This window comes from Musa acuminata, chromosome BXJ2-4 (assembly GCF_036884655.1).
Source record: "Musa acuminata AAA Group cultivar baxijiao chromosome BXJ2-4, Cavendish_Baxijiao_AAA, whole genome shotgun sequence".
NCBI lineage: Eukaryota > Viridiplantae > Streptophyta > Magnoliopsida > Zingiberales > Musaceae > Musa > Musa acuminata.
The window spans coordinates 9,574,672-9,595,467 of record NC_088341.1 but is presented as its reverse complement, the minus strand read 5'-3'; the positions used below and the strand labels follow the sequence as shown (position 1 = coordinate 9,595,467).

Sequence of the window (20,796 nt, the reverse complement as noted above, 5' to 3'; positions counted from 1 at the left end):
ATGATGATCACCATCGACATCATCGTTGGGTAGACCTTCTGGGAGGATAGCGAAGCCGGAGGAAAGGACAAAACCAGAGAAAGGATAGTAAAGTTGTCACATAAGTTATTCATATGCGAAATTAATATCTTTTGAACAACGAGAATAATAAAATTATATTTTTTATCTCTCTTTTTAGCATTATTTTTGCACTGATAGTATTTTTCATCGAGCCGATGATACAAAGAGAAATGATGTTAAATGTTTCACTTTCATAACTATAAATATGTTAATATAATTTTTTAAAGTATAGGGATCAATATGCCAAAACTAACTAGTTACAAAAGGCAATATAATTAACTATGGTTAACATGACTATTGATGGGCCTACACAATACAGGTTAGGCATAAAGATCACGCGATTACGTGGAAAAAAATGTGCACTACGTAAGGCGCGCGTAAGATGATCTCGTGTGTCTATCCTCGATCGATTTGCCATCAAAATTTTGATTCGACGGATATGATTGACGCATAGTATCATTTGACATGGAATTGGCAAACAACAGAGACGCATGTGATTGAGCCCCACATAATACCCGTTCATAGTCGTAAAGAATAATACGATTACATGGCATCGCGTGTGCGGCCTTGGATGATCTCGTGCACTTAGTTACCCAAAAGAGTGCTTAAGAAGATGTCTTCCCGAGTTGACTAAATTTTTCGTCAAAAGGCCAAAAGGAGATATTTTTATTGGGTTATTTAAGCTTTGTTAATGTGTAATTTACCGGACAAATGCCTTCAAATTAAGGTTTTTATGGCTGAGTCGGTTACCCCTCTTTTACTAATTGCTTAATTTGGCTTTAAGAGGTGATTGATGCATTTTAATTCTATTGTAACCTAAATTTGGATGACTTTGTCAAAGTCATTAATTATATATATAAATATAATTAATGACTTTGACTAAAACATATATATATATATATATATGGCCCACATCACATAATGGTGCAAATATATCCAAACACAATATTATTTGGTAAATAATGTCAATATGTTTTAGTTATAATTTCTATTGGTTTATAAAAAACCATATAATAATAATTCCCCTATAAATATTATTCCTCTTTCACTTTGATGCTTGTTTCCCACACAGTGTTCGCTCTGCCGTCATCTCTCTCATCTTCGTCTCTTCCTCTCCCTCCCCAGTGCGTGCAGAAGAAGCGACGGCGAGAGACCGCAATCCGCCTGAGGAAGATGGTGCGGTTCAGCAACAGCCTCATCGGAGTGCTCAATGTCATCACTCTGGTGCTGTCGATCCCCATTATCGGCGGCGGCATCTGGCTGAGCCAGCGTGCCAATACCGACTGCGAGAAGTTCCTGGAGCGGCCCCTCGTCGCCCTCGGTGTCTTCCTCTTCCTTGTATCCCTCGCCGGCTTCGTCGGCGCCTGCTGCCGCAACTCCTGCCTCCTCTGGCTGTACCTGGTCGTCATGTTCCTCCTCATACTCCTCCTCGTCTGCTTCACCGTCTTTGCCTTCGTCGTCACCAACAAGGGCGCCGGAGAGGTCGTCTCCGGACGCGGGTTCAAGGAGTACCGCCTGGGGGACTACTCCGACTGGCTCCAGAGGAGGGTGGAGAAGGCCAGTAACTGGAGGAGGATCCGCAGCTGCTTGCAGCAGGGCAAGGTGTGCGAGAGCTTGCAGAACAAGAACCAGACTTGGGACCAATTCATCAAAGATAACCTCTCCCCTATACAGGTCGGTGCTTTGTGACGCTAAAAATCGCATCTTTTTGGCTTGCATTGGTCATCCCCTTTTCTTGTTTTCTCCCGCAAGGTTTTGGTTTTGAGAACTGAAAATGGCATCTTTTTGTCTTTTGCTTGCGTTGCTTCTCCCGTTTGAGACGCTCTCCGACGATATTATGCTGTAAAGGTTCGATCTTCGAGAAGCATGTGTCCATGGGGCATGTAAATCGGTAGATGGTCTGCTCTTTTAGAAGTTTGGCCGTTGCAAATTGTCCTCTGGAGCAAAATTTTCTCTATAGCATATCTTCTTTTGACATTCAACTCCGCACATTGCTCTGATCTTCTTTACTGCCTGTGACATGTTGGCTTCTGTTTGGGCATCTCCTCTCTCTATTTATGTTGGTGGTGGTGCATCCTGTACGTGTAATGTTTGTCTAAATTTTGCTTTTGGTTGCTAGCATGAATTCTTTAGATATGAGGAATTTCTTTTTTGTCAAATCTAATTGGTATGGAAGATGGGTTCCTCAATTATAACCTCTGTTGTTTCTCTTGTCTTCTACGAGTTTTTGTGTTGTTTTGAGTTGCAACAGTTCTTTGAGTATGATTAATGTGGCCCAAACCTGCTGCACTTAAAAGTGGGATTGTGTGATTCTTATGAAAGTTCAAGGTGTAGTGCAAGCCTAACCCTTTTGCTGGTATACTTGTTGTGTTAGTAATTTGTTATCATCATCATCATCCTCATTATCTTTTTCTGTATGAAATTTACGTTTCATATCTTCTGCTGCTGCCTTTTTGAGTTATAGACATATAGATATGGAAGAATCTTATGTGGTGTAAGCTTTGTTGTTTTCCATGGCATTTTCTCAATACTAGACTTCAAACTTTGTGTCTTCTTTGTGAATCTTAGTTGGCAGCTTCAATTCTCATACTGCACTGGTTGCTTCTCCTCAGTAAACTATATTTGTGTTCTTTATTACATTAATATTTTTGTTCATACTGAACAGGTTGTCTTTTTGTGACAAAAACTCGAAATTATGCTGAAAGAAAATAATGACTACATAAATATGTTTGTTGTGTGGTTTCTCCTAGTCCACATCTTGACCTCTGATTCATTACATTCATGTTCACCTTTTTCACAAGATGAATCTAAAATTACTTCTGAGCACTTCAATAGGCAAAATTTCCAAAGCACCACATTGAATCAACATGTGTACAGCTCGAGTGGTTTTAAGTGACTTTATTGTTTGAAATGATTGTCTTCTTCCATGTGTATCCCTTTCTTTATGAGCATGCAGGTCTTTCTTTATTACACTACTGTTGACCTTCTTTGTAAAGTCTGATTCCTTCGATACTGGTTAACAATCAACATAGAATGCTCCCAGTCCACAAAGAATATGGATAGTTGGCTGCAAGTAGCCACGCACAGATGAACTTGGTGCCTTGCTTGAACTCTCTTTTCAGATAGTGAAGATAGTTTGGTTTATGGCTAAACCTTTAAAATGGAACACCTGATCAAATTCATTCTGCAGATAAAATAGTATCTAAAAGCATAATGTTAGGGAGGAGAAACAGAAGTATGTACCACAACCTGTAATAGGTTATGCGAAAGTAGAAGTGTCCACGAGTAGCACTCTGGCAATGTATCATGTAGGCATTACTGCTTGTATCTTGACTTTTATTGTGTTGTGTTTATCTCTTGTCGGTTCAGTCTGGATGCTGCAAACCTCCCAGTGCATGTAACTTCACCTACATGAGTGGAACTGCATGGAATAAACCTCCTGGCTTCAACTCATCTGATGTGACGGACTGCAACACATGGCAAAGTGGCCAATCCACTCTTTGCTATGACTGCCAATCTTGCAAGGCAGGGGTTCTCGCCAACCTCAAGCATGACTGGAAGAAGGTTGCCGTAGCTAATATCATTTTCCTCATCTTCCTTGTTGTTGTCTACTCTATTGGATGCTGCGCCTTCAGGAACAACCGGGATGACAACCATCACCGCAGATATAAATGACACGCTAGGAAGGGCATCTGGCTTCTAGAGTTTATCTTTCCTCCCTCTTCTCTGTCTCTGTTATTGATTTCTTTTCTTTTTGTACATGGACTTTTCTCAGCTACTGGTCTTAGCTTAGGATGCATACTTATCTTGTATCAAGGGTCCTTGTCAAGTTAGGACATTCAGGATCTTACTTTAGCTGCTCATCAATTTGATGTATGAATGGTTGACTTGAGAACCCCTTGTTCTGTTGTGTTACTTCAGTATTAACGAATTATTTCAAGTAATCTTGATGTTTGCTTATTGTCTTTCATTGCTCGGTAACTCGAATGTCTAGTAGCTTATACTCATTGCTTTTTGTTTGTAACAAAAAACTTTCTTTGAGTAGGTAATGCGGTCATGAAAAGTTCCAAAACTTTAATAAATCAAAAGATTTAATTGCTGTTTATGATGCATATATGGTCTAGCAAATAAATTGGTTGCCCATATGATTTGGTGATTGGTTAGGCATGAAGGCTTAAAACATCATAAGCAAAACTCAGCTTTTTTTTTTGGGAGAAGAAGTCACATTGACACTATTTGTTTGTTCCTCATCTTTCTTTTCTCAAGGAAAATAGTACTCCCACATTTATTGCAAGAGGAATACATACAGGATGTGTACAAACAAGTACAAGGTGAGAAAGAAAGATTCCAGGTGTTGTATAAACAGGGGGCCACAGGACTGAGTTACACATGATGTGTGTCAAGTGTGGATCTCAAAAACTCAGCTCTGTTCTTCCATTGCTGGAATCCTCCAAGTCCACAGCTATTGCTTTGTTGCATCTCAAGTAAAAGAAAAGTGCAGAGAGGTAAGATCTGTAACATGGTTCATCTCAGACAAGTTTGCCAAGTACATGCTTCAATGCAGCTTTTTCCACTTCATGCTTAGCAGCAGTTCTTGTTCATGGAGTTGACCTCATGATGGGTTGGTTCATCTTCCAAGCAAGAAGCCATATTTGTAAGGAAGGGTTGGCCCACACCATGTTCCATCCCTGTCTCCTTGCCAAAACTGAAGGACATGGAGGTGAAGCCTTTGGTTAAAACCTTGAATGAGTTCAGGTAAAGTGAGAGGAACACTTTGTCCCACAATGTCCCATTAACATTGTGGGACAGGGAACTTTTTGGGAAGCTGCCAATATGTCCTCCCATGGCTAATATGTCCTCCCATGGCTGTGTCAAGAGGTCTTGAGCCATAAAATGGTAGCCTTGAGCTACAACATTAGTAATTGATCCTTCACTTTGCTGATCTTTTTATTGAATGAGTGTGCTGTAGATCTGTACTGACTGCAGACACATCAAATGTCATTGTCTTGCTTGCACATGATCTTGTAGCTTATTGTTTTTTCCTAGGTGAGAAATTTACATGAAGATTGGATCACAATGGGGAAGTATATGGTGTTAAAGCCACTGAAGTGTGTAGTAACTCCACTAGCACAAGCTGAGCAACAACTGATGATGCTTATGAATCATGAAGAACTAAGCATTGTGAACCAGTACTTTATGACAACTTTTTGTAAATTCTATCTGTTGCTGAAAGATCTTGATCTGCCAAAGAATTCTGCTGGAACAATGTCTTACTTCATGGCAATTACAGTGATGCTTGATTAAATGGATATATTATTTAAGTATTAGACAGTGTGACTGACACTCTTGTTGGATTAGTTAGCAGATCTTATTTTGAAGGTTTCATCTCAATCATGAACTATGTATCCATGCTTTCTACTCTGACATCCCTTCTCACATGCAAGCTGGTTTGTTATCTCAAATAGAGAAAAAGTCATTGTATAAACATTAATTAAACACCAAACAGGAATAGAAATGGACTGATGCAAGTTTAAAACTCATAACATGTTCTGATAAAGATATTTGATTAGGTTAAACAGTTTAGATAGGATACAATCCCAAATTAACTAATAAATGGAATCAAAATTATGGGGAATAGCACACTGTTCACACCCTAGTGACTAACATGCTATTCACAATCTCAATATCTCTGTCAAATAAGGGGCAATAACATAATATCGCCAAAGTGCAGGAACCTCTGCATTAACTCCATTAGGATTTGTGTTTCGAGCACTCTTTAGTTACCTCAATAAACAGACATATCTGCAAGATTAAACATCACCGTTTACTGATTTACCAAGATGCAATCAACAAAGAACATATCATTAGTATTTTGATCATCACATAAAGAAAGAATGATTTAAGTTCAATTTTCTTCAGAAGATATCTACACTCTAGATACTTTATAGACCAACACGGTCAAATAACGGCGATAAGACGCAAACTTACAGCCTCTTGACCTCTAACAATTTTTTCTGTGGGGCATAATATATGCGTGTTAGTTCCCTTTTCAATAATGACAACATTGATAATTTGGTAGCACGGTGTGCTCGAAAAGAAGGTGCATGATTTTTGTCGATTACATTCAAGGGCCATACTGGTTGATGTCATAAAACTCGATGTTCTTGTACTTCTGCGATATGATTTCTGCCTGAACTTTTCTTGCTGTATCAGTTGCACATCCCACGAGAATTAGAATAGATGTACCAGCAAATCCACGGAAAGCAGTCAAGTGTGTTGTTTGTTCGATAACAGACGGGCCAGCTGCGAGCACTGCCAGAAAAGCTGAACCCAGTACTGATATCCGGCTAAGAACCTGCAGAAGCAATATATAAGCAAATTATATCAGCTATTATGGAGTTGCAAGTACCAATTCTGACTCTAGTTTATCAGTAGATACACTGGATCCATAAACCATTCTTCATCTATTTAGGGATTTCCAGGTAAAATTCAAAGTAATTAGCATTATACTATATCATTTGCAATACTTGCAATCACTTTGAATCTCTTAGTCTGTAACAGACTAAGAAAAACCCCATTGGGAAAGAATTCATATAATTAGATGTTAGAAGTGTAAAATCCCTGTCCTCACAAAATGGAGAGTATCCATTATCCAAAGCAGAAAGTACCTAACAGCCCACTTGACAAGTTCAAGCTGATATTACTGGACAAAAGCCCAGATGTCTTACTCTCAGAACACTATTAATATAACGAACATAAGTTGATACTTAAAAGGCTAAGTGCTACAGCAGAGAGCAGAGTACTGATTAAATATCAATCATGCCATGGGACAGAATAATGCTAGAATCTGTTTAGAAGTATGCAAGTATTATAAGGTTCAAGGTTTTGAATACCACTCTCAACACCATACTGGAATCTTATTAGACCAAAACATGCCATGTGAATTTTATCTCTATAACAAAAAAAGGAACATCTTATGCATATGATACAGCATATTAACTCATAATAAAAATGAACATCCTTACTGTTTTAAGAAAAGCAGCTGTGCTTTTTCCAGGTCGAACAAGTGGTATTGAAGCCCCCTGGCGCTTCAACTGCTCGCTCACATCGTCAGGGTCCAATTGTAGAAAAGTATAATAATAATTGAAAAAAGCAATGAGTAGGACGTTAGTAGGAAGATATAAAGGACCTGCAAGATATATTCTTATTAGAAGTCTGAATTTAGAAAAGAAAAATCTATTGACGAAAACATGATGAAGCATTTTATTTACATGATTAAGGTAAAATATCCTTTTGACTTTGGTTATGATACATTAACATGATCTATTCTACATAATCCTCATCTGATCTTTTAGTGGCTAATCAGATAACAAGCTTACCTCCTGGGTTCAAAGCAACTGCAGCCTTTTTAAGAGCAGTTAAACCAGTGAAGCGTGCCAGAGTGCCAGGTAAAGCCAAGGAAGAAGTTGAAAATATAATGGGCATCACTCCGGAGCTATTCACCTGCTTAAGAATATTAGTACACAGCCAATGCACTTTGCAAAATGAAGATGATAGCTTTATAGAAAAAAGAAAGAATTAAAGAAATACTGAACAATCATATAGATATTTTCAAGTAGAATTGAAGTAAACCCAACCAGCGCAAAAAAATAAAACCAACACTTTAAAGTAATTGAACAAGTCTTGCAGTTGCCTTAAAATTTGATCAGCAACTGCAAGTTTGTGTTGAAGTCAGCAGGTGCGTGGCAATAAGCAATAACGCTCATGTTTCTCGGGTCTTTGTGTTTAAGGGTGTTTTCAGGGATAGGAGTTGAACTTACTGGTCATGTCAAGGACCCCTGTGGTGTTCATTATTGGCTGACAATATTGTCATGGTTATCGAAAGTTTAGTTCGGATTACTTCTAAACTTATGAAGAATAGTCTTGGAAATTAAAAGTATTAAATTAAAACTAAATTCAAATATATGAAATGTAGTTTAAAACAAAAGAAATGAGGATACAATTAACATGAATGAACAACAAGTTTATGCAAGTAAAAGTCTTAAGTATCTTTAATTTATTATTCAACTGGATTGATGAAGATATTCTTCAGTAAAAGTCAAATGCTTAAAAAGAAGATGGATGTCAGAATTTATGTGATCATTGAGTTGTCCTTACATTGAAAGGAAATTTTTATAACAAACAAATATAAGTTCAAAATGCTTCCCAAACCATAATGTTGGGCAAATCATGTTGTTGGGTGGCGAAAAACAAGCACAAAGAATAGTGTAACTGAAATAAGACTATTGAGATTGATGTATGAAGTTATTATAAAAAAATAAGAATTATTCATTTCAAGAATAATTAGGTGTTACTTCATAGAGGATAAAATGCCATAAGATTGTCTATGATATGAACAGGTTCAAAAGAGACCTATAGATATTGTGATTAGACCGTATAACTCAATTATGATTAATGGTGTCAAGAGAGGTAAAGGGAAACATAAATAGATCTACTTAAGAACAATAAAGAAAATGAATATTCTTCATTTATTAGAAAGATTGCATAACACAAAGCTCACTGGCAAGAAAAGATTCATGGAATGTTGTTGTTGTTGAAGACTATAACAGCAAATAACTAACACTGTATTGAAACTTGAAAGTATCAAGCAATATACTTGGAGCAGAATAATGGATCAACAAGAAATATAACAAACCTTAAAAGGAAGATATGCAGATTTTTGAAGGCCCCCACTTCTGTATCTTGAAGCATAGTTTAGTGGGATCTTCCTTTCTGCTTCCTAGAAACCATTTATCAAGCTTTTCTTAGCACATAAAAGATATGCTATAAATTAGATCAGCTGAAAAGCGTTTACCTGGACATACACAATACCAAGGACCAATAGGAAAAATGACAAGGTAATCGTAGCTAGTCCAACATAATTTCCATCTTGAAATGCCTGTGCAATTGTTCTGCCAAATGATGCAGGCAAGTATGATATAATGCTGGTGAATATCAAAAGAGAGGTTCCATTTCCAAGTTTCAGGTCGGATATTCTTTCACCAATGTAAGTTGTAAATACTGATCCGAGTGTCAACAATACCACTGATGATAGAACCCATTCCGTACTGAAGTCATTGACATATGGGCGAAGGTAAACTACTTGCCCAATGGCCTTGTGATAAGAAATACAAAGGCTTCAGCATGTAATTAATAACAAATCCACAATAAATCATGCAATGTTGCTCACTGATCCACATTAAACATTAATTTCATGTAGCCAACCAGCAACATGGATAATGTAGTAGTCTGAACAACATACGAATGAAGCATAATCTCTAAATTGTGAAAGGTCATGCTGAAGCAAAATGATACTCGCAAAGTTTTCATTGTGGTAAAAAACTGCAGCAACAAGTGAAGATTAGTACCTCAACCATGAAAAGAAATGTCAATTTCCACTAAAGGAATATATATTATATAACTTGTATAATTTGTATATTTAGGGAGGAAACACAAAATTATTCCACTCAAAATCAAGTTATTTATACTCCATATGTTTTAAACACAACACTTGCAGAAACTTCAGGATAGCTAAATTCATTAACATTTAATAGACATGTTAAAAGAGAACAACCAATCGAAACTCAAAGGCTTACACATTTTTTCCAGCGTTACACACCACCTAGAAAATCCATGACAATCAATCATTTTCATTAACCTATTTAATCCTTCTACACATTCTCTTACAGCAGCAAGGAGATGGATATAGTCTTCAAGGTTGGCCTTGTTGGTTATTGCATTAAAATAAATATCATGTCATTCTTTATCAGACATACAACAAATGTTTATTCCCTTTCAAAAGAACTTTGAGCTGATAATTGTCTTATTTTAAACTTAGCTTCTTTTTCTGTTAGACGAATACCCACTTTTTAAACATGGGATCACCAATTTAGCATTTATTAAGAGAAGTTATTAACATGTAGATAAATATGATATATAAGGATATATACTAGAAAAGCGTTTATTTGTTCTAATGGAATAAATCATTTGCAGTAGTTATCAAAGAATTAAATAACAAATTTGTTAAAGCATCCTGGTGCAGGGATGAACTGACATGGCATCTTGGTGTAATGTCCAAAATAATCATAAGAAAATTTACCAGCATGCAAAGTTCAATGTACTGTTGTAAAAGATGTTCATTAACACTAAACGAGTTTGATAAACAAGAAAAGTCTTTTATATGTGTATTGAGACTTGGAAGGAAGAATTAGCACATGGTAGAGACACGGTTGCATTGCAAGGGAAGCAATTAAGGATTAATTGAGATCATACTGTTGTATATACTATATAGCAGAATGAAGCCACAGTAGGTAGACAGATTTGGTGCTCTATTCAAATTTCTCAAAATAAAGAAAACCTTAGAACCTACAATGGAAATTGTGGGAGTTATTTTCTGGAGGCAAAAATGGCATTTTGTTATCTTCAATAAATCCAAAAGTCTGGCACCTAACAACAACGAGGTTTTGTAATTATGAACTGCAGGTATTGTGTGATAAAATAGGTACCTTATCTGATAATTTTTTTTTTTGACATTTTCTCTTGATAACATGTCCTATTGAGAAAGAAGAAACAATGAAATCACAAAAAATTATTCCACTGTCTACAGTTCAGCTGGAAACATATTAGATACAGTGAGAATACCAAAATTATGATGAATTTCTCTACTTCAACTATGGCAACAAGCATTTGCTGATTATGGAGTAAGTTAGACATGAAAGAGTTCATGTAAAGAAAGATAAGTCAACTAAACCAAGATGAAATTGCTACCGAATCCATCAGTTTCAAGGTTCCAGTGGCTCTCACCTGGAACACTGCAAAGCCTACAGAAGCATAGCGTGTATACTGAAGAACTTTCTTCCTTCCTGCTTCTCCTTCTCTTCTCTGGAGATCTTGTAGCTTTGGATAGATTTGTGTAAGAAGCTGAAAGACAATCTGTGCATTGATAAATGGAACAATACCTAGGGAGCAGACACCCAGTCTACCAATTCCACCACCAGAGAAGGAGTCCAAGGTGCTCAATAGACTGTTCTGATCCAAATTACCAACAAAAGCTTCTCGATTCACTCCACCTAGAGGTACATATACTCCAAGCCGAGATAAAGTTAAATATCCTAAAAGCTTTAGGAATTTCCCTGGAAGAGGGCCCTTAAAGAAGTCACCAATGTCAATAGAACTATCCTCAATTGCAGCTGGAGATATAAAAATAAGCAATTAGGTAAAGCAGAATTCTAAATTCACATGCTTAGAATTTAGAAGTTCAAGACCAGTGTATGATAAAATATTGCAACAAAAGAGTGTTTCGGAACAACTTGCTCAAATATCTATAACTGTTTTAGTATTTCCTTTTGCTCATTGACCATGTTCTTCTACATCCTGGAAGAACATCTACTCGGAAGAGAAAGACAGATAAAGGTTAAAAATGTTGACATAGGTTCTTTACTATTCTTCTTTCAGTCATTAGCACACTACAAATATCACAAAATCTAGATATATTTCTACAGGCAAAGTGTGTCTACGTAGAAATCAGAGATAAAATAACCCAAAAGGCTATATGCTGAGCTGAACTATACACGAGTTAAATCTGTTGCAACAGTCTAGAGTTAGTTACTTGTTCAACTGAAGAAAACAAAGCATTAAGTGTCTCTCTTTATAATCCAGTCAAGTACATCATCATTTTTTTTTAACTTTTAATATAAAATAAACAATAGCTATGATAGAAAATTACTAATTAAGAAAAAAAAAACCTGCCACTCCTCGTTTTGAGGAAGATTTATCCTTCTTTGAACTTGCTGTACTTTCAAATGTTTGGGAAAAGAAATCAAGAACACTTTCCCACAAAGCACCAAGGCCCAAAGAGCTCTCCTTGTTCAAACCCAACGGATCAAAGACAGAGAAATCAGATGGTTGAATGCACCTGAAAAGAGCTCTGATTAGCTGGATAGAACAAAGCTACAAAGACCCAACAAAATAAATCAGATATATTAGGTTCCAATTGGCTGCAAAGTTCCAACCCAGTGCACAAGTAGACGCTTGAATTAACATGATATAGCTATCATCATTAAAACAACAACAACAACAACAGCAAATGAGAGCTTGTTTGACTGCTTATCTAAAAAAACTTCACAGTACAAAAAAACAGAAGTGATTTCCGATTATGTATTACCAAGGTATAAGGAGGTTCAGTGAGGTTGCACCCTCACACGTTTTGCCTGAGAGACTATATCTATACGTCAAGCTTCGGCACTTAGGTGAAAAGGAGCAACCTACCATGAGGACAAAGCTCACACGCTACACTAATTCTGAACCAAAATATGGACAAATCACCATATCACAACACAAGTAGAACAGGACCTTATATGGCTTGGACCATGGCAAGCCCAGCTGTTGGTACAAGCTAAATGGTATTCTAGAATAGAACTGCATATCCTCAAGCAAATAAGAAAACTGAGACATTCATGCACAACGTTTCCTTTCAAGGCAAATAATAGCAACAAAAAGCAAGTGGCTTTTCTTGCATGGTACAAAGAATATATTTGCCTTTTTAAGGCATGTTTGAAGGCCTTCATCTAATATCCTTGGTTAGCCATAACCCTCTCACTATTTGAGTTCATGGAGGAGAAGAATGTGAAAAGTTGGAGGCATTTGGATCATATCCAATTAGAATATTTGCGCGCAAACCATTCAAATATGAATTTGTTCCAAGATGATTTGATCCATCACATTGCTATATGGACAAAAATAAAAATATCCCAATTATATTGTCACTACTTATATTTGCGTTTTATCATCAAATTGGACCTTACCAGCAAAGGATTGCTAAAGTTTATTGGAGGTTTTAGGTGCATCCTTGCTTGCAATTCCTGAGAGGCTGAGATATCCTCATTGGTTAGAAACATCGATAAAAAGGTACAAGAAAGGTTAACAAATTGAAGACTAATTCAAGATCATTATTATTCTTCTCCCAATACACAGAGATTATACGGCAAGAAATTGAAGACTAATTCAAGATCACTCCAATGCAACATAAGTTAAATTTGTAGATTATTAAACAGGAACCTTCAAGAAACCCATAATAATGTGGATGGTATTTTGCAGCTAGAGGTGGATGTATGGGTACAAAAAGTAAAGCTTACATGATTTTGGGGCAAAATCTCATGCATATAATTTGATGTTTCAGAAGCGAATTGGACATCAAGAACTTTCTATCAGCAAACAAAATCAAAAGGAAAATATAAGTATGAGTAAAATGGACAAATTCATCAAGCAACACATCAGAACGGAAACAAGACGGCAACTTTTTCGAACTTCCACGAAAACCAAGTTCCAGGACTGCAGCTTTATCAAACTTCCATGCAAAGCTAAGAAAATATAGGCATCAGATGCTTCGATAATCATCTAAATTCGACCTCAAACAACCGGACGAAGAAACAGCGGCGCAAAATCAGAGCTTCAACAATCAAGCAAAGAATCCGCAATGAAAACGAATTGGGTCACCTGGAGCCGTCGCTGAAGTTCAAACGGAGAGTGTCCCAGGAAACGCTTCGCCGTCGGGGCTCCGCGTCCGCCGCTCCGGAGGAGGAAGCCCTACAGGGACCGCCCCGGGACCTCGCGAAGGCGAGGGAAGCCGCTCGAGAGCGGGCGAAAGGGAAGGTGGAGAAGGGAATGCCATGGGAAGGGGCGCTCAGTAGCTCCCGCGCGGATAAGAGCATCGCGTCGCCGATACTACCGTTCGTCTCCCTCGAAATAGAGTTTCCCCGGGCCAACGCTATCTTCTCACACGGGCCATAGAAAAGAAGGCATCACTGTAGTAGAACGAAGGGGAGGGAAGGGGGCATGTGATGAACGGTCGTGATCTTATCCCTCTCACTCTCTCTCAATACGAAGTTTGATTGATTTCGCGTCTAATTTGACTTCAATTCGGTCAATCATCCCTTTACTCGATGCCATCTCTTAAGTCCTGCCTATAATTGGCTCAGATTTCGAGTCAACTCGGTGATCGACTCGGTCACTGAATCGATCATGAGTCGCACATGTTTTCGATCTGCTTCACTTATAGATCCGTTTGAAGTCGGTGTCGGATCGCACATGTTTCGGATCTGCTTCACTTGAAGATCCGTTTCCAGTTGAACTAAACGATTGCCTTTCCCGACGCGGCTTATGTATCTCCTCTCTCTCTCTCTCTCCCTTCCTTCCTCGATCTCTCTCCCACTCGACGTGTTTGGCGTCGCCGTCCGCGGTCAATCCTCCTCTGTGCCCTCCTCTCTCTCTCTATCTCTCTTCGGGCAAAGATGAAGCGGCCGGTGAAGTTCATCGCCGACCCTAGGGCACGGCGCAGCGCACCGCGTTCAAGAAGAGGAGGGCCTGCTTCGTCAAGAAGGCCTCCGAGCTGTCCACCCTCTGCCCCACCAACGTCGCCGCCAACTCCTTCGCTTCACACGATGGACCGGAAAGAGGTGGTCCGCATTATCCGCCGCCTCCCTAAGTACGGCCACGGCGCCGCTCCCGGCATCAAGAAAACGCCGAAGATCGAGCCCCCGAAGGAGGTTGCCGTCGACCAGGCGTGGGACGATGAGGGAGCGGTTTGGACGGTCGTGAGGTCCCTGCTGGAACCAGAGATCCTGGCCCTGAGAAATAGCGGAACTAAGCTACCGGAGTAATCGAGCCCCCATCGCATCCTAGGGCTTCAAGACCCTCCTCCTCCTCCTCCTGCCGCGGCAATCGCCGACGATGCCTCCGATCCCACTGTCATGAGGATTCACGAGCTCCGGAGTATGCCCGATACCTTCCACAGGGACGATGAGGCCTCCTTCGCTGAGTTGCTGTACCTGATGCAACAAGCGTAGACCAGCAATATCTGCAATAACTTCTTCAGCTACAAGCAAAAATGGTTTTTTTTTCTTTTTATTTGTGAAAAAGGTGGATACACAGTCAAAATCTGTCCTCTGATTTCATGAGCAAGAAAATCAGCTGCTTTTCAAACAAAAAAAATCGTGCAAACTTTTCCTGACATCTATTCAGCAATCACAGTGCTAAATAGATGGCTTGCATACACCATTGTTTCATACTTATTTACCTCTCTGTATTTCTTTACATATAAATTAGCTCAAGATATGATAAGATTTTCTTATGCATTATGTCTTTCAGAAAAGAGTTCTTGACAGCAGTACCCAAGTTTTGGCTTTTAGACGATGGTCACTGACACTGGCTAGTTGAGAGCTGCTTTCATATGTTATTACTTGTCAATCAGTGCCATCTTGTGTTTCAATGGATCATAGAGGAATTCTCATTTGTTCATCTCCGTATAAGTCCATTTATAAGAGCTTGATTATCCTACTTTACTTTGATCATATGTTCTAATTGTTCATTTTTTGGGTTTTGAGTATGCCATCTTCAATTCTATCACACTCACTTTTGCCATGAGCTCAGGTATGTATTTTCATATTCATCTACCAAAGTTATATATTTTTAAATGTTTATGTTGGCCTTTACTCTGAACTGTAACTTACATCGTCTTACATTATCTTGGCTTTTGCAGTAGTTTGACTAGTATCATTTTCAATTCTGGGCTTTTATTCATGACTGTTAAAATTCGCACCAAGACTCTTCTATATTGGACACCAAGACTCATAATTAACCTTACCAACTTCAACTGAATGAGCTGTGCCAAATGTATTTCTTGATATAAAATTGTGCATGCTAATGGTTAAGGAAATCAGAATTCTATTTTGTTCCTCTGGCTGAACAGGTCAATTGTCATGCATTATCTTTAGGTGCTGATCATTGAGTTGTAGTTTCATGAAAAGGTTTAATGGAGGTGAAGTCCAATAATATTATGAGAAAAATGAGACCACGAAAAGTGAAAAACTGATTTGAATTAGCTGTAGCAATATGAATCAAGTATTACTAAATGCAAGATTCGCTGTACCGTACCCGTACCGGCATTTCGACCCGGGCTCGGTACGGTACGGTACTGGTGTACCGGGCGGTACATCAAGACGTATCGAGCGGTACGCCCTGGTGTATCGAATATTTTTTTATTTTTATACTATAGCAGTGCTACAGTATAGGACTGTAGCACTGTAGCGGTATCGGGCGGTCCGCGTACCGATAACCTGTCGGACCGGTACGAGCGATACGCTTCGGTACAGCAGACCTTGACTAAATGTTCTCTTTCTTAAGGTTCATTTTTCCATTGGTTTGGACTGGTCGTGCTGTCATGGACAAACTTCTAAACAAGATGTTTGATGTAATGCTTATGTGTGTCCATGTCTTTTAGTTTGTTCATACTTTGCACAGTATGTAGAGAGACGGTCGAAGGCTTAATAACCTCATTTTAGTTAGGTTTGGTGGCCGTTGTAGGCTTGTAAATAAAGGTTGTGTCATGTGGACACTTGTAAGAGATATTCGGTCTGTAATGGACCATTTTGACCCTTTGTTGTGTAACCGTTCAAAGCTTGTAAAATCTGTTTGTAATTTGCATTGACTAGAAAGTGTTTTCGGAGATGTTTGCTTGTGGATCCCGAGTGAGGCGCTTTCTCTAACCCGTTTTCTCTTTTGTAGGTCCTAAGGGACCATGAGAGGTTTCGGGAAGGTTGAACTTTACGGACGGACACGCAAAGATGCCACACGACTTAAGCAAAATCAGCTAAGTCTGTGACAGTGTCTATTGCATCTCATTATCAAGAGTCTCAAGTTCTAATTTTGGTGGTAGACAACTGCTGCAAAATGATTTTAAATATGGATTGACATAATATAGAAGTATTTTAAGTTTCAGTATCATAATATCCTTGTAAGTACACAAATAAGATGCATGAGACAGACCGGCACTCTAGTTTGCTCATTCAGATTGCTTATGACAGAAAAATAGATGAAGAAAGTTTGCTCATTCAGATTGCTTATGACAGAAAAATAGATGAATTTCTTTAAGCAGAGACAGAACTAAGGTTTGGATTACTATTAAACCAAGTTAGCATTTAGGTAAAAGTTAACTGAGGCCAACCATATAATATCGGATATTATATTTATGCTATGAAGAGTTTTATAAGCATATATTGAGTAAAAATGAAGCCTATGTGTTGCATCAGACATGCACTAAACTATTTCTTAAAATCTAGTTTAGCATATCAAATTTCTACAGGTGGCAAGGAGTTATTGTCCTATTTTGCTCTGAACATCTGTTTTAATTTTTCATTTTGCCACATTTAATTCAACCCTAATAGCTTTCGCCAGGGGTTGCAGGTATGTCTTTGCATATTCATCTACCAAATATTGCTATTTTGAGTGTTTATGCTGGCCTTTACTCTAAACTACAATTGGTATTGTCTTGGCATTTACTGTAATTTGATTAGAATCGTTTTCAATTTTGAGCTTTTCTCATGATTGTCAAATTTTGGGACCTAAAATTTACATTGGTAATAAACTGGAAAGCATCTGTTGGAACAACAAGCTTCAGTCAGAAGCATATACATGTGCAGTTTATGAAGTTGCCCATATCGGAAGTTTGTGATGTATTGATAAATCATCATAGCAATAACCATAGACCTTATTTCTTTTTTCTTTTTTATTCTTTTTTCGGACACCATGGCGGCATGGCCCACAATTAATCAACTTTAACTCAAGGAACTCTGCCAAATTTGGTTCCTGACATAAAATTGCCCATGCTAATGTATGAGAACCAAAATCCTATTTTGATCCTATGCTGAATTGAGGAACTAGTCACATGTCATCTTTAGGTGACAAAGATCTACTTACATAATTCAATGAAAAGGTTTTAAGCAGGCAAGGTTCTTGAATATATATATATGAGAAAAAGTAGACCACAGGAAAGTGGAAATCTGGTTTGAATTAGCTGTATCAATATGAATTGAGCAATTCCAAAAGGAGAATTAGATGTAGCTTTTCTCCCTTATTTGTGTATGCTTTTTCTTAGTTGGCAAAGTTCAATCTTAGCCAGAGGATCATCTTACCTCTCAACTAGAAAGTTCAATCTTAATCTTATACATTAGAACTTTTGAAACTTTTGCAGAGGCATGTGGTGGACTCTTGTATCTCAGATTTCCAATCTGGGTTGAGAGGTAAAAGCTGGATATCAATCTAAACAGGGACTTGTCTGCGGAATTTCAACCTTTCCGGTTAAGATCACATGATGCTGATTGAAAGAAGGGTAAACCGAGTCTATGTTTCTTTGTGAGACACATTAAGTGGCATTCAGCCTGTACCTTCTTCTGCCGTCTGGTGAACACATTCTTCAACAGAATGAAATGTAGAATGAAAATATTATGGGTCCTTTTTCGTCAGACAAAAAAATGTCACTGGATGCAGTTGTGCTGTTCATTTTTGTGCAAGGACTGAGAACTACATCATCATAAACAAATTACCCACAAGTTTCTGTTTATTAAGATGTTTTCTCCTGGAGCTGATCAAATATGTCAACCCCAGAATTTGTTTCATGGCCTGAAGAATGGCTTGATTACAGAAATTTATATTCTTCAATGGTACTTGGCAGAAAAATATTGTCATTGGTATTATGTTATATTCTGGTGCTGTTGTGAGTAAATTAGACATGACTGGTGGTTTTGGTTTAAATTGGCAAGCTTCATCATAGTTCACAGAGTAGGTTTTTATCACTAATCTTTTGAACACTCCACTTTGAATCTGAGCACCATCATTCCAGTAAATCTGATGGTTGACATCCAACATTTACTGGTCATGGCAAACCTCTGATTCCACAAAGCTTTTGGTATGCTTTTATCCTATATTGATCATTTAATATCTCTTCGATGGAAGTGTTTCCTGTATCTTTTTCCTGACATTGTGGTAAACAGAGTGAGCAGCACATATTTTTATCTTATTCTTCCAAACACCTCAATAACAAGGCCAAGAACTAACTATCACACATCTCCTAAATGTAAATGATGCTTCTTGATCTCCACTTCATACTTTGGACAACACAGGGTTGACCGATGGATGGATGGATGGCTGCATGATGATATGCCCAAACATAGTATAATAGTTGAACCCATCAATGTTTCATCATGAGAAGATCTTTACCGAGTGAAGGGTCTCTTGTGGCCTCGAGATGTGGCCTCGAGACGTACGAAATTGGCTTCGATCCTTTCCTTCAAATAAGCACTCGGTCTTCCATCAGCCTGAACATGTCAATCACTCGGTTATAATGACTGGAGAGAGAGGGAGAGAGAGAGAGAGAGAGAGAGAGAGAGACCTGAATCACTAGAGAGAGGAAGACTTTTCCGAAGCTAGAAGTGATATTGGCTGTGATGATCCTGAGATCAAGAGACTCGATAACCTCAAGCACCATAACAATGGCATTCCACTTCTTGTTGCAAGTGATGCTAACCAACGAGATGCCATTGCCCATCTCTGCAACGCTAACCTGCACACAACCAGAGACAAAATTAGTCGACAGTACTTCAAAGCGCTCTTCTAAGTTCTAATGCAAGTTGACGTACTTCCATCGCTTCGATTGGTGACATCGATGCTGCTCTCCTCCTTTGCATCTGTGCATGGAGAAGGTCTTCGTCCTTTATGCCATGAGGTGGTGCAGTTATCTGTTTCGGCGACTCCAGCTCTGATATCTCTTCCACCAGCGACCTCTCTTGCTCTTGAAGCTCTTGGATGTAGTTGATCGCGTCGAGGATGACCGACGTCTTGTTCATCTGCACTCCAAACCGAACAAAATCAGTGGTTTTGACCGGATGAAACGATTGCACGCATGCATGTGTGCCTGCCTCTCTCACCTTTGTGATGTTGGGGACTACGCTTCGGAGATCGTAGAGCGTTTTGTTGAACTTCTTCCTCCGTTCCCGCTCCGCCATGATGTTCTTCGGTAGCGTCGACGACGTCGACTGAGCAGCCATGTCTGGCGAGCTTGACAGGGTTTTCTCATCGTCCCAACTGCTTCATTCCATGTCGAGACATCAAAAAAGACGGGGAGAGATGAGAGAGAGAGAGAGAGAGAGAGAGAGAGAGACCAAGAAAGCAATATTTGCCTCCGAAAACTTCACAACCAATGCAAAATAACAACGCAATAAAAAATGCATGTTCTTCTTCCGAGAGTAAACAGATGTCTGCCATGGATATATACCTGCAGAACTCCACAGCGTCAAAGAAACTTTCGGTCTCCCAGTAGTTGGCGTACTCGATATGATAGGGTTCCATGGGATCAAACGCAGGCATGCATGCTCAATGGCACCCTGCGCCCGCATAAATACCAGCGAGCACTCCCGTCAACAAAAGGATAAGAAGAAGAAGGCAAAGTCATTGGGAACTGTAAGGTGGAGATGCCAGCATTCTCAACGTTGTGGCCGGTGTTCTTCCCAGTCAGTCGCCCATGGGCTAAACCGAGACAAGATTCTTCCTCTGACGTAATGGATTTCGTACATGAACAAGGTCGATCGACGTTGCTTTCATCCGTCGATGTGTCTGCCCCTCGGTGCAGTGTCCAAACGTCTCAAGCAGCTGCACCTTCACGCATTTTCTCAAAACACATCATCGTCGTCGCCGTCATCATCTGATATCTCATCTAAGCTTGCAACAATTCAAGTTGCTTGCACTAAATTATATATATATATATATATATCTATATAATGGTTCTAACACATCATGTTGAGCTGTATGTTTCGAATCATCATCTTACAAGGATGATAACTCACAAATAATCTGTATAAATATTCTCTA

General features: G+C 38.8%; 3 protein-coding genes across 4 annotated transcripts; 1 reads left to right on the top strand and 2 right to left on the bottom strand.

Annotated features, from left to right (window-relative positions):
• Positions 1-1,139: 1,139 nt before the first annotated feature.
• Positions 1,140-3,975, top strand: LOC135609914 (tetraspanin-7-like). Its single transcript, XM_065103718.1, has 2 exons — positions 1,140-1,734; positions 3,430-3,975. The coding sequence occupies exons 1-2, from the start codon at positions 1,234-1,236 to the stop codon at positions 3,733-3,735; spliced, it is 807 nt and encodes a 268-aa protein (XP_064959790.1). The 5' UTR covers positions 1,140-1,233; the 3' UTR covers positions 3,736-3,975.
• Positions 3,976-5,901: 1,926 nt separating this feature from the next.
• On the bottom strand, positions 5,902-13,880 carry LOC103981290 (preprotein translocase subunit SCY1, chloroplastic). Of its 2 annotated transcripts, none has more exons than XM_009397966.3 (8): positions 13,594-13,877; positions 11,844-12,013; positions 10,903-11,288; positions 8,915-9,214; positions 8,756-8,839; positions 7,440-7,563; positions 7,086-7,249; positions 5,902-6,415 (listed from the first exon to the last, which is right to left on the bottom strand). In XM_009397966.3, the coding sequence occupies exons 1-8, from the start codon at positions 13,806-13,808 to the stop codon at positions 6,185-6,187; spliced, it is 1,674 nt and encodes a 557-aa protein (XP_009396241.2). In that variant the 5' UTR covers positions 13,809-13,877; the 3' UTR covers positions 5,902-6,184. The 2 variants fall into 2 exon arrangements, with proteins under 2 accessions (XP_009396241.2, XP_064959789.1); XM_065103717.1 differs by having other exon boundaries at positions 6,276-6,415; positions 7,086-7,154; positions 13,594-13,880.
• Positions 13,881-14,774: 894 nt separating this feature from the next.
• On the bottom strand, positions 14,775-19,976 carry LOC135608689 (transcription factor bHLH35-like). Its single transcript, XM_065101714.1, has 4 exons — positions 19,857-19,976; positions 19,569-19,775; positions 19,322-19,492; positions 14,775-14,924 (listed from the first exon to the last, which is right to left on the bottom strand). The coding sequence occupies exons 1-4, from the start codon at positions 19,974-19,976 to the stop codon at positions 14,775-14,777; spliced, it is 648 nt and encodes a 215-aa protein (XP_064957786.1).
• Positions 19,977-20,796: the final 820 nt, after the last annotated feature.